Genomic DNA, 15,358 nt, shown 5'->3' on the forward strand with positions numbered 1-15,358 from the left:
CTCAACTTTCTCAGGGGCTAAAGACGGACCAACGCACCATATCGCGTCGAGCAGCCCATTCCCTTTCTCTTCTCAAGCTACCCACTCACCTCCATCATAGCATTAACGCTACCAATATGGCCCCCGTGAAAAACGGACAGCTCATCTTCAACGAGATTCCCGAAAGTGAACGCTCACCCTTGTGTTGTTCTCGGAGCGCGTCGCTGACATTTTAACGGCACTCACCTCACAGCCTACCCCATACCCGGCAAAACCACAAAGTATGTCGAGAAGGACATCGACCTGGACACCGTCTCCCTGAACGGCGGCTTCCTCGTCAAGGTGCTCGCGCTGTCCTCCGACCCGTATCTGCGAGGCCGCATGCGCGATCCGTCAGAGCCATCCTACATGGTACTGCTGTCCCTTCAGAGATATCCGAAACTGCTTTGTTCGCTGACAACAATATAATATTAGCCGGCTTTCAAGCTTGGTGAACCGTAAGACCGGCTTCTCAGAGCGTATATGCGTTTTTCTTATTTGTGGACGCTCTTTAGGATCGAAGCCCACGGCGTCGCCAAAGTCTTACGGTCTGAAAACCCGAAATTCAAGGTGGGCGACCACGTTGTAGGGGTCATGCGTACGTCTTTGCTGCAACCTTGAGAGGTTTGTTCTGACGGCGGCCGCTCCTCAGCATACGAGAAATACACCATCCTGAAGGATGAGAGCGAGTTTATGGTTGTTGACAACACTGAAAAGCTGAGCTGGACCACCTTCATCGGCGCCGCTGGTATGCCTGGTAAGCTCTGGTTCCTGTTCTCGAGGTATCGCATAAGTGACGTGCTCATTCACCGTCCCAGGCCAAACAGCTTATTATGGCTGGAAAGAACATGCTGACGCCAAAAAGGTATGTACATTCGCTTCCTTCTGATTAGCGACTCGACTCACCCCATGTCGGCACTGTGCAGGGGGAGACCTGTTTTGTAAGCGCAGGTGCAGGAGCTGTCGGGTCGTACGTCGCAATATCTCCCATGATCTTTGAAAGCGCACTCATCTGCGTATCATTTAGGCTTGTCGTACAGTTTGCCAAGATGGATGGCTTAAAGGTCATCGCCTCGGCCGGTTCGGATGACAAGGTCGCCTACCTTAAAGAGATCGGAGCGGATGTCGCCTTCAATTACAAGACCACAAGCACGGAAGAGGTCCTAAAGAAAGAAGGTCCCATCCAAGTGTCAGTGCAGCCCCCATATACATATACATATTCGTATGTTCGTACAGGACTCACGATATAGCCGCTCTTAGGTACTGGGATAACGTTGGCGGACAGACGCTCCAGGCAGCAATTGATTATGCAGACATCGGCGCCCGTTTTGTCGTAAGTCTTGTGCGTTCACTGGTGGATGTTATCTTGAATAACTGGGCTACAGGAATGCGGTATGATCTCTGGATACAACGGAGAACAGAACCCACCCAAGGTGCGTTAGCCGAATACGAACGGCTTCATGTTCAGGGGACTCACGAACGTTTCAGAATATGATGATGATCATCGGCAAGTCGCTCAGGCTGTCCGGGTTCTTGGTCGGCCATCTTCATTATAAGTACAAGGAGGAGTTTTATCGCACGATGCCAAAATTACTAGCCAGCGGCAAGGTCAAGTTCAGAGAGGACATCACAAAGGGCCTAGAAAACGGTGGAGATGCGCTGCTTGCCGTGCAGAAGGGAACGAATGTCGGAAAGGCGATAATTCTCGTTGCGGATGAGTAGAAAAACTGAGCACGCACAACAAGGCCCAAATGGGAAGCCCTGTATAACAAGCACCTACCACACAAGTTTGAGACATGAAAGGCATATACGTGTACATCAGAATAGCAATAATCAGCACTAGTGCTACTGCGTCATCATCCCCATCGCAAGAGCATTGGAACCATATGAGTATGAGTGGCTCGCGCCAAATGATACCACTTATGCCCGAATGATTAACACAATGAGCCCGATATGTGTCACGTCCATGCAGTCGGCCCAACCGTCGGACTCGGACTTCCTCTGCTGTATGCGAGCAATCACTGTTCCCACCAAGTCCGGCAGATCCAGGCGGTCAACGATCCTTCGACTCGTCATAGGTGTAGTGTTGAAGGATGATAGATCGACCGGATAGACGACGGTGACGAGGTACGGGAACTTGTGCGATGGGTGACCCGGGATTTTCTCGAATTCTAATTTCCGGAAGCCAGCCTCGAGGAACCTGCCGTATGCTGGTTCACCGTCTGGGCCAAAGGGAATGTCAATAATGTGGTCGTCAAGAAGGTTTTGTCCGAATATTAGTACTTTGAACGTGTTTTGCTGACCGGTTTGTAAGTTACAAGACAGATAACAGAGGTTTCAAGTGTTACAAAGGTCATACACACCGATTCGGCCATTTACGCAGCGTTTGAGTCGTCGCTGGTGTTGACAATGGGTGTATGCTTGGGCAGGGTGGATAAGAAGTAGGAGATGAGACGGGCAGGCGGCATTCTCATGCTAGATATTGTGTGATGTCTTCCACCCTCGAATGCGGCTGGAAAGGTCAGCAGGTGCAACCTATGGAGATCTTCGACCTGCCAATTCATCGATCAGGACTAGCATCGGACGAGGCCTCCTGATGTCGGTGGGGTGAGTATATGAGATAGACGGAATCACAAGACTATCTCCTAGTAGATCGTGTACGTAGGTTGCCCATGTAAGAGAAGAGAATTGCGTGAAGATCGACACCCACATGATAGCACCGCAGTATACGCGCCTCCAACCCAACCACCCGAGAGCCATGAAGAAACGCACTTATGTATAGTTCTGTGCCACTTGCTGCGGTTTGCTGCTTTGAGCACGTTCTAGCAGTGGCCTGCAGCAACACGAGACAAACCGTCAAATCGAGATGACGGGAGGGCGACAGCCTGTTCAGTGCCCCGAAAGTTTGTTTCTATCACTTTTTCGACAGTGTATGAGACATTGACAGTGGACCATTAGCACAAGAACTACAGGATCAAGCTTTCAAAGAGGCATGCCAGATTGTCAACCCAACAGACGTGGGAATTCCTCGTGGGAACAGCGAACAACAGTCGCGCAAACGGGCCTCTGGGCCAATCAGAATCGACCTGGTCTCAGCCACCACGTCGCGTCAGCTAAACTTCGAAGGTTGCGAGCACCAACAGCGCAATTGGCCCCCTCAACCAATCAGAATCGACCCCAGTTTCAGCCACTACTAACTTTCTCCCAAGTTTATCAGCCATCTTGGAAGCTGCTTGCGTGGACCTGCATGACTGGTGCGAGCTGACAAGCGCTGACTGCTCCCCTACTTGCTGGAGGGCATGTACTGGTTGGTGTTCACGCAAACGCCCCTACGGGCTATCTTGGGCTCTGCGGGTATAAAGTCTCTGGGCACTCATCTACTTCAGAGCAGCTCCGAGTCCACTTCCAGCATCGCATTCCCTCTGCCTTGATTTGCTCCAATTCTTACCACGATGGCTCCTGTGAAAAACGGTCAAGTTATACTCAACGAGGTTCCCAAAGGTCTTCCATATCCATACTTTTTTGGTACTAGGTGTTTACTCGTTATCCAGCGGGAATCATACCAGGACAGACGACGGTCTATCGGGAAGAGAACCTGGACATCGACGCCACTCCGCTGAATGGCGGATTCCTCGTCAAGACACTCACATTCTCTATTGATCCTGTCATTTTTGGTCGGATGAAGGGACCCCCTCCTTTTGTAAGTGGCGATCAGCTCGCCAGAAATGTCAGCGAAGGCTCACGCGGTATCATGCTCTACATAGGGTTACACACTAGGCGGACCGTAAGCATGAATGTCCGCATTCCTTTGTGCCATCTCATTGATGCCAATATGCCAGCATCAACAACCTTGGCGGCGGACGCGTTTTACGATCAGAACATCCTTCATTCAAGGTTGGCGACCTTGTAACTGGAATGATGAGTAAGTGCTCCACGTCTGTTGCTATTGCATAGACTTAGGGATGGGCATTCTCAATCAGACTTCGAGGAATACGTCGTTGTCCCTGCCGCTCAAGCCTCTATGTTCGAGACTGTTGACTCAAGCATAAGCCTCTCAGCTCGTATGGGCGCGGCAGGTTTATCTGGTGCGTACTAAAACTCTCAAACGCCAGTAAATCTGACTGACATCCGGTACTGCAGGCAAAACCGCTTACTATGGCTGGAAGGCGTACGCACCTCCATCGTCCAAGGTCTAACATATCTTAGCCTCTTTATGAGTCAAAATGGCTAATGCCTTTGCGATAGGGCAATGTCTGCTTCGTCAGCTCAGGTGCCGGTGCTGTTGGCTCGTAAGCGGTCCCATCGCCGTTGCAATCACATTCACAACTTACCTGCCCGATTCAGTATCGTAATCCAGCTCGCAAAACGCGATGGGTACAAGGTCATAGCGTCCGCGGGAACCGACGAGAAGGTCTCCACGATGAAGGATCTCGGCGCCGACGTCGCATTCAACTACAAGACCACCGCCACCAAGGACGTCCTTGCGAAGGAAGGGCTTATCAATGTGTACGTTGAGTCATTTGAAAGAAAAAACTGCTGACTCCGAATTCAAACTGTAATGCTCTTAGGTACTGGGACAACGTTGGCGGCGCGACGCTTGAGGCTGCCATCGACGCCGCTGCCCCTCGCGCCCATTTCATAGTAAGCGTTCATCTCCGTGTCGCGTCTCATAACCTTCTGAGTGCGAGTTTGAACCTCCCAGGAATGCGGCATGCTATCCGGCTACCTCGGCGAATCATACCACATCAAGGTACTCTTCCACCCAACCTGCTTTACTGCCATTCCTTTTATGCTCACGTTGCCTTCCCCAGAACCTATTCATGACGATCCCCAAAGAAGTTCAACTGCACGGGTTTATCGCCGTGGGCTGGATGGAAGAAAACTGGGGCCGCGAGTTCAGGGAGACTATGCCCAAGCTGATCGCCAGCGGCGAGATCAAGTACAAGGAAGAGCTCATCAAGGGGCTCGACAAGGCCGCAGAGGCGGTCACTGCGCAGCTAGAGGGAAAGAACGTCGGCAAGCCTGTGCTTATCGTCGCAGACGAGTAACTGTAGCGGCGCTGAGCGGCAGTAGTGTATCGTAGGCTTTCTGCTCGTGTAAATGATCCCTTACCAAGTTATTGGAAACTTGGTGTTCGTTCAATGAAAGTCTCCTAGTTCATGACCAAAACAGAACACTTGTTATTGCATCATTTAACAGTAACCCGAGTAATAACTCTATAGAAAAAGCACGAGAATAAAAGTCCAGACCTGCCAACCATCAAGTGTAGAAAATAGCACATCAGAAGTAAGGTCCGGTATCAAGTTTCAACATCGAATGCACAGCAGTCCTTAGAGTTCATTAATCACATCGCGACATCAAGAAGCCGGCCTTTATTGGTACTGGATAGTGACATCGCTGCCGTCAATCGTCGTCTGAGTGAGCTGCTGGCCATTCTGCTGGATATCGTACACAGTCGCGCCGGAGGGGCTGACGGACCCCGAGCTAGAGGTGGCCGACGCCTGGGAGAACGTTACAGTGCCGAAATCGGCGAAGGGAACCAGGCCACCGTTCTCCTCAAAGTCTTCCACAATCCACTCCGCATCCTGCTCGCAGAGCGCCGACGACGACGTCAGGTCCTGCGTCACCTGCTGGTTCTGCGTCGTGTTCTCAATAACAGCCGTGCCAGAGGTGGTCGATGTCGCGGTGACGGTGACGGTAATGACATCTCCGGAGTTGATGGGGAAGTTTTGGAAGTCAACAGCTCCAGCGGGGTACCACTCGTACCAGGCTAAAGATAAGAAAACAGGATAAGCCCCGCTTGTTTGGCAAGTCAAATTAACACGAAAGGACTCGCCATCATACGTGCCATCGGCGTTAAAGTCAACACCGGTCTGGAGGATGGCGTTGCCGCACGAGGCACCGTCAATGCCGACCCAGGCTGAGGCTGAGGAGGAGCCTGAGCCCGACGCGGTGGGCACAGTGAAAGTGCCAGTCACGGACGTGAAGGTACCCTATAAAGATGCAGGTGCGCAAGCGTCAAATGACGCGTTTAGTACGGTGACGCGTCCAGGTCCGACGAAGACGCTAACCTGGCCCTCGCTCCAGACGGCGCCAGCCCAGTTAGTAGTGAACGTCTCCTGGGTGACGTTGACAGCAGCGACGTCGAATTTGGAGCTTTGTGAGCTTTGTGGAACCGCAGGGTGAGACAAGTGGTTGCGGACACGACGGGCATGGCGGGCGGCACGACGCTCGGCTGAGGTAGGAATGGCAATAGCGACCGAAGCGAGGAGGAGGTTGGCTAGGATAGCAAAGGCGTACATGGTGGCTCGGGCTGATGCGGGAGAAGAGGGCTCTGAGGATGTCGACGAGGGTTCGCAAGTTGCTGGCTTAAATGGAGAACAGGTTCATGAAGCTAGGCCTATTTATATGTGTCGGAACAGCGACCAGAACGCGTCACTTCGCACACAAACACAGAGATTGGTATATGGGTGTCCATACTAGTCAGCAGGGGATCGGGAATAAGATTCGTGATGGAGCAGTCCCGAGGCAGCGTTGATGCTGTGTATAGTGAGTCGCAGCGCAGTCGAGAGTTAGGCTGAACCGCCAGTACTAAGAGTATGGCAAACATGGTAAAACCTCAGGAAACCTAAGACACAGAGTTACTTTCAGGCGGTGAAGGTCAAGACACTAGACAACTGGGATACGTACCGTCTGCCAGCCCTCGGCCTCAGCGCGATTAGCTGTGAAGCAACCCTAGACCTAGTCTCCTTTTTGCAGCCGTGTTACTGCGCTTCACCCTAGACCCTCTTAGATCTCCACAGATTGTATAGATGATTGGTTGCGCTGTGCCTCTTCGCACATCTTCGTTTAAACGCTTTTCCATCGTAGGTCGCGACTACGATGGTACCTACTAAAATGATTCAGGGAGCCAGCCAATTGTATACAAACGCTGTCCATGGATGCTTCGCTCGCATTACCGTCGGACTGCCACAACGTTCGTACTCAAAACTTGAGCTATTCCTATGCTGAGGGGGGTAAAAGCTGAGCGTGAGTTTGCAGAACGCTGTGCATGATTGAATTTGTCTGTTGAGTCACAGTCGTGTGGTCTGCCTAGGCCTGTCCAAAAAATGAACTTGCTAAATTATGGAAGACTGATACATGATCATCACAGAAGTTGATCAAACCCCCGCAGAAAGCAAGCGAATGGAATATAGCTTGTGCTTGCACCGCCCTACGAAGCGGCTGCAGCACCGGATGATCCTACAGCTTTCGGCATCTTCTTCTCTCCCGTGGTCAAAGTCTCGATATCCGCAGCCTTGAAATAATGCGGTGCCACTGCAAGTCGCCAATATGGTTAGTGAATGCGATTTACCCAATAAGGGAGGACAATGCCTACCTTCCATCAGCCACGACGGCTTGATTTCCATAACTTGCCGCATATACGATTTGGACGTCATCACGAGCTCGTAGTAGATCATTGTCTTCACAGGCGGCTGGTGCTGGAACAGACTACTCGACGGATGAATGTGCACCGTATGATGCGTCTTCATCGTTCTGTACGAGTCCCCGCTCTTCTGCAGTTGCGCAGCGTTGTAAAAGTACCCGGACGTAATCGCCTTCTGCACAGGCGTAATGTCGTTTGAATTCGGATTGCTCTGCACGGCGATCTCAACTCGTTCGCACAGCCCTGCAAGCTGGTCCCGGATATCGCGAGCGCGCGAAAGCGACTTGAATTGCAGGAACTGCTCGTAGCAGAACTGTTGCGAATAATTCGTGTCTGCCCACTGTTCCCACACGTTCAGCAGAGTGAAGTGATCGCCACCCGCACGGATAAAGTTCTGCCGGGCCTGGTCCGCATGCATCTTCTTGTCTTTTGGACGGTAGAATATTGATGATGATTCTTGCAACATCGAGATGATCGTGAGCACCTGTGAGAAATTGATGACTTAGTCAAGTTTTTCTTTCGACCATTTCCGAAAATACACACCTCGTCAGTACATGAGTACTCTTCACTTGCAATGATGGCCTTCGACAACATCGGATCGACGGGGAACTCTGCCATCCGCCGTCCTAGTTTCGTCAGCTCACCACGGTCATTGAGCGCTCCCAGGGCATACAGCAATTCCAGCGCACGGATAAGGGTTTCTCCTGGTGGCGGATCCATAAAATCGAAGTCCCGGAAGTTGTTGATCCCCAAAGATTTTAGCACGAGGACAGTCATGCCTAAATTTGTCCGTTGAATTTCAGGTACAGTGTTCTCCTCGAGCTCGTTCGCGAACGCCCACTTGGTATAAAGGCGGAAGGCTTTTCCGGGTCCGACACGACCTGCACGACCCGCTCGTTGGTTGGCTGAAGCACGAGAGCACTAAGAGAAAGAAAAGAAAAAACAAGACGTTAGTATATTTAAAATGGCACAATACGACCACTAGACATACCGGAACGACAATCAGCGATGACATCCCTGTCCGCGGGTTGTACGAGTTTTGCTTGACGAAACCAGGATCGATGACAAAAACAACGCCGTCAATCGTGATCGATGTTTCGGCAATGTTTGTGGCCAGCACGACCTTCCGAGATCCTTCTGGCGTTGGCTCAAAGATCTTGGCTTGCATATCGCTCGGAAGGTTCGCATAGATAGGACACACTAAAAGCTCCGCAATTTTGTTGCCTAGAGCTCGAGCAGTCTCTGACAAATTTTCCTGCGCAGCTTCAATCTCATCTTGACCCGTCAAAAATACGAGGATATCTCCGCGAGGCTGGGTGGTGTGGATCTGGAAAACGGTGGTGATGGCGGCATGAAGATAGTTGGCTTCCGGTTGAGGGGTGTAGTGAATGTCGACAGGATACCGACGACCAGGAACTGTTCGTCAAAAAATCAGCTACTTAATCCACCAGTCTATACATATCTTGCTCACCATAAAATACAGGTGCATTATCAAAGAAATCGCTGAATTTCTCGGCGTCCATTGTAGCAGAGGAAATTAGCAAACGAAGCTCGGGGCGGAAACGAGCAATATCCTAGTGCAGAAATTTGTCAGATTTTTTCCCCCTAGACACTAGGAGATTCACGTACCTTAACCAATCCGAACAGAATATCGGTGCTGAGTGTCCGCTCGTGAGCCTCATCAATAATGAGCGCCGAGTATCCCGCCAAGTCGGGTTCTGTCAAGAACTCTCGAAGAAGCATACCATCCGTCATGTACTTGAGCACAGTTTTGTCGCTTGTACAGTCCTCAAACCGAATGGTGTAGCCGACCTCGTAGCCAATCTTCGTGCCCATTTCATCAGCAACACGAGCTGCGACCGACATGGCGGCGACACGCCGAGGCTGGGTGCATCCGATTTTCATGCCGCCCTCCGTGTATCCTGCTTCATGTAGATACTGCGGGAGTTGCGTGGTCTTCCCTGAGCCTGTCTCGGCGACAACAATAAGAACCTGATGCTCTTTTATTGCCTCGAGGAGTTGCTCGCGGTACGTATAGATTGGCAACGACTTGCGAGTTTCGTCCATGGATTGGGCTTCAAACAAGTTAGCTCAGATTGTCGAATAGTCTTGTGATGCATATACTCACCTCGTTTCTCAGCTTCTTCAACCTGCTGCATGAGAAGTTTGTCCGCCGCACTCATTGTGTTCTCCCCCTTCATGGTAGATTCCATAACGAACTTGATGGTCTGGCTTTCATCGAACACATACTCGTAGTCGTCCACTACCTCGGCTTTATCCATCGCGCCCATCTTGAACGTACTGTGCTGCGTCTGACTCGCCTCCCACTGATCGACATCAGTGACAAACTGGTCGTCTTTGGGCTTGGCCTCCTCGTACCGCTGATAGAGAGCATCATGCTTCTTCTTCTTGTCAATCTTGCCCTGCTCCGTGATGTAGTCCTCCGGTAGTTGGTATCCATCCCACGTGTCGCTAATCTTGAGCCGCTCCTGAACGAGCTTAAGCAGCTCCTTCTTCCGCTCGAGTTCCCGCCGCTCGCGTTTGGAAACTTTCATTCCATGGAAGAGCGCCTCATCGTCCTGAATCTCCTTCTTGAGCAATTCAATCTGCTGCAGCTCGCGCTTCGTCAGATATTCCTGGCGTGAGTGGACCCGCAGACTGGGCATCGCCTTTTCGCGCGCCTCTGAGTCGTCAGCAAGCACCCGCCGCTGGGCAGCCTCCGCGGCGTTGCCCGAGTTGCGCGACGAGCGATCCTCGATGACTTTCTTCGTCCGGTCCAGGTCGCGCTGCTTCATCCGCTCTGCGAACTCATCTCTCTCCTTCTGGTCCTGCAGTCGCTCGCGCTCCTTCCGCGTCTCCTCGTCCTCCTCGGGCAGGTCATCCATGTCCGCGCCGTCATCGTAGCTGCCAGACGGGCCGGCGCCATATTCATCCTCCATTCGCCTGCGCTTGGCCGCCTTCTCCTCCTCGTCGCTCTCCCACTCCTTCCCATCATAGTCTCGTTTCCGGAGGTGCCTGTCGCGTCTGTCCCCCTTATCCGCCTTCCGCTTCTCCTTCTTCAGCTCCACCACATCATTTGAAGGCCCGTCGTCAAGCAAAAAGCCATACTTTTGAGCGGTGAGGGCCTTGGCCTCCTTCTCAGTTTGCCGTCGCGCAGCGTCATCGGCGGAGCGTTTGTGTTTGCTTTTCCGCGGGACTCGGTCGTAGAGTTGGGTAATGAAAGCGTGGGCATCAGGAGTGTTGGGTAGTCCAGAGGCAGAGAGAGAAGAGAAGAGCGCGTCAGCACTTTTCGATGTAGATGCTGGCGTACGAGAAATGGTCAGCCTTCGGGGTCGGAAGGGATCGAATGACTTCACATACCGGAAGCCTGGACGAAGTCTACGATACTTCGGTCAGCAACGCCAAAGAACTAGAGTTAATATGTCAGCTTATAGTAAGAATACTAAGCAAGCATACTCACCCGAACGCAGTTGTCGCTAATAAATCGGCCAAGGTCAGCCATAGAATGCTCGAGGGATGCGACACCGTCACGGTCTGTGCTGTTCTGTGCACAATTCCCCAAGTCAGCCATTGCCTCCGCGGGACCGGTTCTGTTGGGCTTTGTTTACAAAAGCCCCTAACATGAGCTTCATGTCTGTTCGCACTTACAATTCCAGAAGAAGAGCCAACAGCGGAACGCATATTCACATATTTCCCTTGGATAATTGGTATCGGCTAACAAATCACATTGATAATAGTCGACTAGCTAGTCCACCAAGTTACTGATAATTCACATCGTATCTTACATGCTGTTAGGCTTCATCCAAGCTGCATCTACTGGTCCGCGACAACAATCACCGCCTTCGCAACGTTCGTGCCCTTCTGGACAGACACAACTGCCTCGTCACCGTTCTCCAATCCACGCGTGACGTCTTCTCTGAAGTTTATCTCACCGCTAGCGAGCAATTTCGGCATCGCAGCCTGGAACTCCGCCACGTATTTGTCCCTCAAGCTGTTCACAATGAACCCGTTGATCCTGAGCTCCTTCTGGATGATCATCATAAGGTTCTTTAAAGAGAGTTAGCTGTCATATTCGCTCTGGTAAAAAGCAAGGTTCACCTTGACGGGGTAAAACTGGCCGTTGTAGCCTGAGATCATCCCACATTCCTAGGATACGTGAGCCAGCCGTCCCGTACCATCAGCGCAGTAGAGCACTCACGATAAAACGTGCGTGTTGGTTCGCTGTTCCAATAGCGGCCTCAAGCGTCTCGCCGCCGACATTGTCCCAGTACCTGTAACCAGTCGACTTAGTTCACTAACAAACGAGCAAAGCAGAGGTGTTTTACACGTCGATAGGACCCTCCTTCTCTAGGACTTCCTTCGTATCAGTCGTCTTGTAGTTGAACACAACATCGGCACCGATCTTCTTCATATACTGGACCTTATCTTCAGTTCCAGCAGACGCGATGACTTTCAGGCCATCGCGTTTCGCGAGCTGAATGACCAGCGACCCGACGGCGCCTAAAGTTGTACGCGCTTAGATTAGGCGACATCATAGATCAAGTGTACTCACCGGCGCCGGAGGAGACAAAGGCAACCTCTCCCTTCGCAACATTCAGATGCCACACATCTCCAAGGTACGATGACCACTCACCTTCTTTGCGAAAGCATATTCCTTCCATGCGTAGTACGCGGTCTCGCCGGGCATGCCCGCAGCACCCACATACGTCGTCCATGGCAGGTTTTCAGGCTTGTTTTCAATGACATAGAACTTGTCCGTCTTATGGCAGATCGCATAGTGAGCGTAATCTGCGCAATAAAGTCTGTAAGATGCGCTGGGTAGTATCCAGTCATGTCATATCCACACACCCATAACACCTTGGCAGTAGTCGCCAGCCTTGAACTTCGGGTTCTCCGAGCGCAAAACGAGACCAACGCCGTAGTTCTCGATCCTAAATCAGGGCGTTAGGTACCAGACGACCACGCGACGAGAGTTTGCATACGGTTCGCCGATGGTATAAGGGTCCTAGTAGATGAACATGTCAACACAATTAGGCGGTTTCAAGCAAGATGTTCACGCACGTTGTAAGACTTCTTCGAGGGTTCGCGCATCCGACCACGCATATAAGGATCTACGGAGAGGACGAGGACCTTGACGAGCCATTCGCCAGGCTTGAGGGCGATCGTCTCGGGGTCGATGGTCTGCTCCTCGTACACCATCGTCTTACCCGCCTCGGGGTAGCCTGGGCCAGTACATGATCAGCCAAACCTGCCATAGCTAGGTGTGCCAAGCGAACTAGATCGCACCTTTAGGAACTTCCTTGAAGATAACGCGACCATTCGTAACAGGGGCCATGTCTTCACGTTTTGTTGAGGGGTTTTAAGGGTAGGACGAAAGGATAGATGGGTAAGTTCGATGCTTCTGACAGTGAGAGTACAGATGCGCGGTATTTATACGACGCTCTACAATCGCTATAAATGACGAAATCGTAAAGGGGCACGTCGCATCGGTCCACGGAGGCTCACTAATCTAACCGCCCACGCCTGCTGTCGGTAGTTCGAAGACCTGTTGCGTCGTGAGTAATCAGCGCGTTAGTAAGGCAAAGCCGAAGGTGTCGGCGAGATCATGTTGGTATGCGTTCTCATGTCGTCGAAAGCATCAGTTTACTGGTGTGTCGGCGTCAGGGTACTCGAGCAGTTGGTCGGTAACGGCAACCAACTTCCCCGGCAGCGCTGCCAGTAACCAAACCGGTAGACGATGCTGCGACTGAGCCGGGGACTTACCTCGGCGATCCGGCGAGCTAACGCAAGTAGCTGCACAATCAGCAGGATGGGTCGAGAAGTCGAATCCGAACGTTTTCAATTGGCAATGTCGAGCCTTTGTTGTGTATGTTATTCAAATATGTGCGCAGATACAAGCTATCGACCATGTGGACTGCACCGTACGACGTCATAAAGCTTAAAGCCATTGCATTGGACGCCGATCCTTCAATTGGAAACAACAAGCACCCAAGCAAGAGCAGAAAACACACTTCTCGATGCCAAAGTCGCCAAGGCCCTCTAGCATAGAAAATGATCTCGAAGATCAACGAAAGCAAAAAATAGCATGTGCTGCAGCCAAAGAGTAGTCTGAATCGAGTTGGGCGCCTCGGTACGAGTCCTCGACGCCCGCCGCGAATTGCACTCAAGGGGCACGCGTCGTCCTTCGCTGCAAATCATAATGCTCCTCGAGGGTGTGCACCTGTGTATGCGAGATCCAACAGCGTCCCCGAACCCCACAACGACTTCCAAGCCCACGAATCCACGAGCCTCCCGACCACATACACCGTGACCTGTGAAAGGTCCCAGCGGATACCAGCCGATCTTGGGCGATGGAGTGGATGGTGTACGTTTTTCTGATTCGTTGCCCGACGCGTTAGCGTCGTGCCCAGCGAGGGCATGCGAAGGAGATTGTAATACTCAGACCTTAGCCCGCTCGTGAAGGTGGATCTCAAACGGAGAGAGTTCCTGTGTGTGACGAGCCTCGCGGCCTTGAGACTGCAGCATGCTAAAAATCAACAAGAGTTTGGAATCCATATCTGTTGTCGGAGAACGCCGAGATTTGTCTCCCACGTAGCTGATGATGTCATGAAAAGCCCCTTTCTCTTGCTCAAGGCGAAGATGGGGTGTGGTATGCACATAAGAATGTGATCTTCCGGGACATCATATCTCATAAAGCATATGGCTTACACTTCACTAAGACACAAAGCTAATTGTACACACATGTCCATCATACAGGAGGGCCTCTTTCACGCGATCTGAACCTTTGTCTATCATGATGATCAGGAACAAGAGAAACTAGGCATCGAGATGTTAACCTACCTTGTAAAAAGCGATATGATCCTTGATGTGAGCCGCCTTGTCAAAGGGCTGAGGGTAGTACCTTGAGGATGCTCAATGGAAAGTACTTTGCGCCTATAGCAATTGTACCTACCACGCAACGTCTTTGACAGCATCTCCTTTGACATTCACATTGTAATACTTTGCATCACTACAGAGTATCAGCTTGAGAGCGGGTTGATATGATGATGAAATCGTACCCTTTCCAAGGGCAATGAGTCCTAGAGACACGCAGTACATCGGTTGGGATAACATCGGTGCATATATGCAGTAAAGACGTACGTTGTGTCCGAGTCCATAAAGAGCTCGTTCTTGACCGACTCGGGAGGGAAGTAGTAGTTCCCTTCCACCACGGGAGGATTCGGGTGCTCAGCCAAGACGATATCGTTCAGAATGACTTTGGGCATTGTTATGGGATGCGACGGGGCGGAAAGAAGGATGTTTGTCTATGCTTTATCATGTGTTCTTTTTGGATGCCTGCATTTATACTAGCCTCCCGCACGTGCGCCGTCCTGTGAGTACTTCTGCATCAGCTTAGCAAGAACTTGGTCAGCATCGGGCATGGCCCTATCTTCGAGAACCACACAACCACAGTCTCTCTCAGCGAAAGTGGCTGTCTCAACAGCATTTTTGCATAGCACAGCGACAAGGTTCTAGTAGCGGAGTGATGAGTTGGCTATAATGAAAGTTATAAATATTACAAGTTTTAATATTACTGTAAGTAGCACGTATTTTTGCTTCGGGCCGTAAAAGTCCGTAATAGAACGGCACTCTCGCCGGCATCTTCGTCATCAAACCAAAGCTCCCAGATTTGAGGAGCATGAGCTTCGAGCATCCTGACTAGCTACAGGCACATAAACGGCCCGTGTTAGAGGTTTCGACTCATTCGATCGATGGCGTTCAACGGAATTCATGGGTAAAGCGGACGCGTACGAACCCCAATATTGATCTTATCAGATATTTGTTTGTATTGTGCGGAGGTCGGCGGAGCCCGGGACAAGGTTCCGACTCCCCCAACCAACCGTAAGCGAGTGCGGTGATGCCATGTAGAGTACT

The 15,358-nt window shown here is 51.4% G+C and overlaps 5 protein-coding genes across 5 annotated transcripts; 2 read left to right on the forward strand and 3 right to left on the reverse strand.

Moving 5' to 3' along the window:
* Positions 1 to 116: 116 nt before the first annotated feature.
* Positions 117 to 1,740, forward strand: CONPUDRAFT_90294 (alcohol dehydrogenase; the record flags this gene model as incomplete). The annotated part of the gene is made up of 11 exons (XM_007770497.1): positions 117 to 165; positions 233 to 390; positions 454 to 476; positions 534 to 616; positions 671 to 775; positions 837 to 883; positions 945 to 988; positions 1,046 to 1,207; positions 1,279 to 1,351; positions 1,404 to 1,451; positions 1,507 to 1,740. 11 exons carry the CDS (start codon positions 117 to 119, stop codon positions 1,738 to 1,740), a joined length of 1,026 nt encoding a protein of 341 aa, XP_007768687.1.
* A 1,730-nt stretch (positions 1,741 to 3,470) lies between these two features.
* Positions 3,471 to 5,180, forward strand: CONPUDRAFT_165494 (alcohol dehydrogenase; the record flags this gene model as incomplete). Its single annotated transcript, XM_007770498.1, has 11 exons — positions 3,471 to 3,519; positions 3,570 to 3,718; positions 3,783 to 3,802; positions 3,858 to 3,940; positions 3,999 to 4,103; positions 4,159 to 4,208; positions 4,264 to 4,307; positions 4,363 to 4,524; positions 4,587 to 4,659; positions 4,721 to 4,768; positions 4,830 to 5,180. The coding sequence occupies 11 exons, from the start codon at positions 3,471 to 3,473 to the stop codon at positions 5,064 to 5,066; spliced, it is 1,020 nt and encodes a 339-aa protein (XP_007768688.1). The 3' UTR covers positions 5,067 to 5,180.
* Positions 5,179 to 6,320, reverse strand: CONPUDRAFT_165495 (uncharacterized protein; the record flags this gene model as incomplete). The annotated part of the gene is made up of 2 exons (XM_007770499.1): positions 5,179 to 6,011; positions 6,090 to 6,320. 2 exons carry the CDS (start codon positions 6,318 to 6,320, stop codon positions 5,391 to 5,393), a joined length of 852 nt encoding a protein of 283 aa, XP_007768689.1. The 3' UTR covers positions 5,179 to 5,390.
* A 4,835-nt stretch (positions 6,321 to 11,155) lies between these two features.
* CONPUDRAFT_82300 (alcohol dehydrogenase) lies at positions 11,156 to 12,862 on the reverse strand. Its single transcript, XM_007770500.1, has 10 exons — positions 12,731 to 12,862; positions 12,506 to 12,666; positions 12,427 to 12,449; positions 12,293 to 12,375; positions 12,078 to 12,232; positions 11,997 to 12,027; positions 11,770 to 11,944; positions 11,643 to 11,715; positions 11,543 to 11,590; positions 11,156 to 11,491 (listed from the first exon to the last, which is right to left on the reverse strand). Exons 1-10 carry the CDS (start codon positions 12,777 to 12,779, stop codon positions 11,258 to 11,260), a joined length of 1,032 nt encoding a protein of 343 aa, XP_007768690.1. The 5' UTR covers positions 12,780 to 12,862; the 3' UTR covers positions 11,156 to 11,257.
* Positions 12,863 to 14,122: 1,260 nt separating this feature from the next.
* On the reverse strand, positions 14,123 to 14,825 carry CONPUDRAFT_124389 (DUF427-domain-containing protein). Its single transcript, XM_007770501.1, has 5 exons — positions 14,585 to 14,825; positions 14,503 to 14,523; positions 14,397 to 14,453; positions 14,285 to 14,345; positions 14,123 to 14,232 (listed from the first exon to the last, which is right to left on the reverse strand). The coding sequence occupies exons 1-5, from the start codon at positions 14,707 to 14,709 to the stop codon at positions 14,212 to 14,214; spliced, it is 285 nt and encodes a 94-aa protein (XP_007768691.1). The 5' UTR covers positions 14,710 to 14,825; the 3' UTR covers positions 14,123 to 14,211.
* Positions 14,826 to 15,358: the final 533 nt, after the last annotated feature.

The sequence above is a fragment of the Coniophora puteana genome (assembly GCF_000271625.1).
Source record: "Coniophora puteana RWD-64-598 SS2 unplaced genomic scaffold CONPUscaffold_6, whole genome shotgun sequence".
In the NCBI taxonomy this organism is placed as follows: Eukaryota; Fungi; Basidiomycota; class Agaricomycetes; order Boletales; family Coniophoraceae; genus Coniophora; species Coniophora puteana.

Excerpts from the sequence above, each read along its gene's own strand:
- CONPUDRAFT_82300 (XM_007770500.1), bottom strand. The coding sequence starts at position 12,779 with ATGGCCCCTGTTACGAATGGTCGCGTTATCTTCAAGGAAGTTCCTAAA. Across the intron at positions 11,716-11,769 it reads AAGGAGGGTCCTATCGACGT|GTACTGGGACAATGTCGGCG; the intron begins GTAAAACACCTC and ends GACTGGTTACAG. Across the intron at positions 11,492-11,542 it reads GCCAGTTTTACCCCGTCAAG|AACCTTATGATGATCATCCA; the intron begins GTGAACCTTGCT and ends CTCTCTTTAAAG.
- CONPUDRAFT_124389 (XM_007770501.1), bottom strand. The coding sequence starts at position 14,709 with ATGCCCAAAGTCATTCTGAACGATATCGTCTTGGCTGAGCACCCGAAT. Across the intron at positions 14,454-14,502 it reads ACTCATTGCCCTTGGAAAGG|TGATGCAAAGTATTACAATG; the intron begins GTACGATTTCAT and ends GATACTCTGTAG. Across the intron at positions 14,233-14,284 it reads ATCATATCGCTTTTTACAAG|ACAAAGGTTCAGATCGCGTG; the intron begins GTAGGTTAACAT and ends TCATCATGATAG.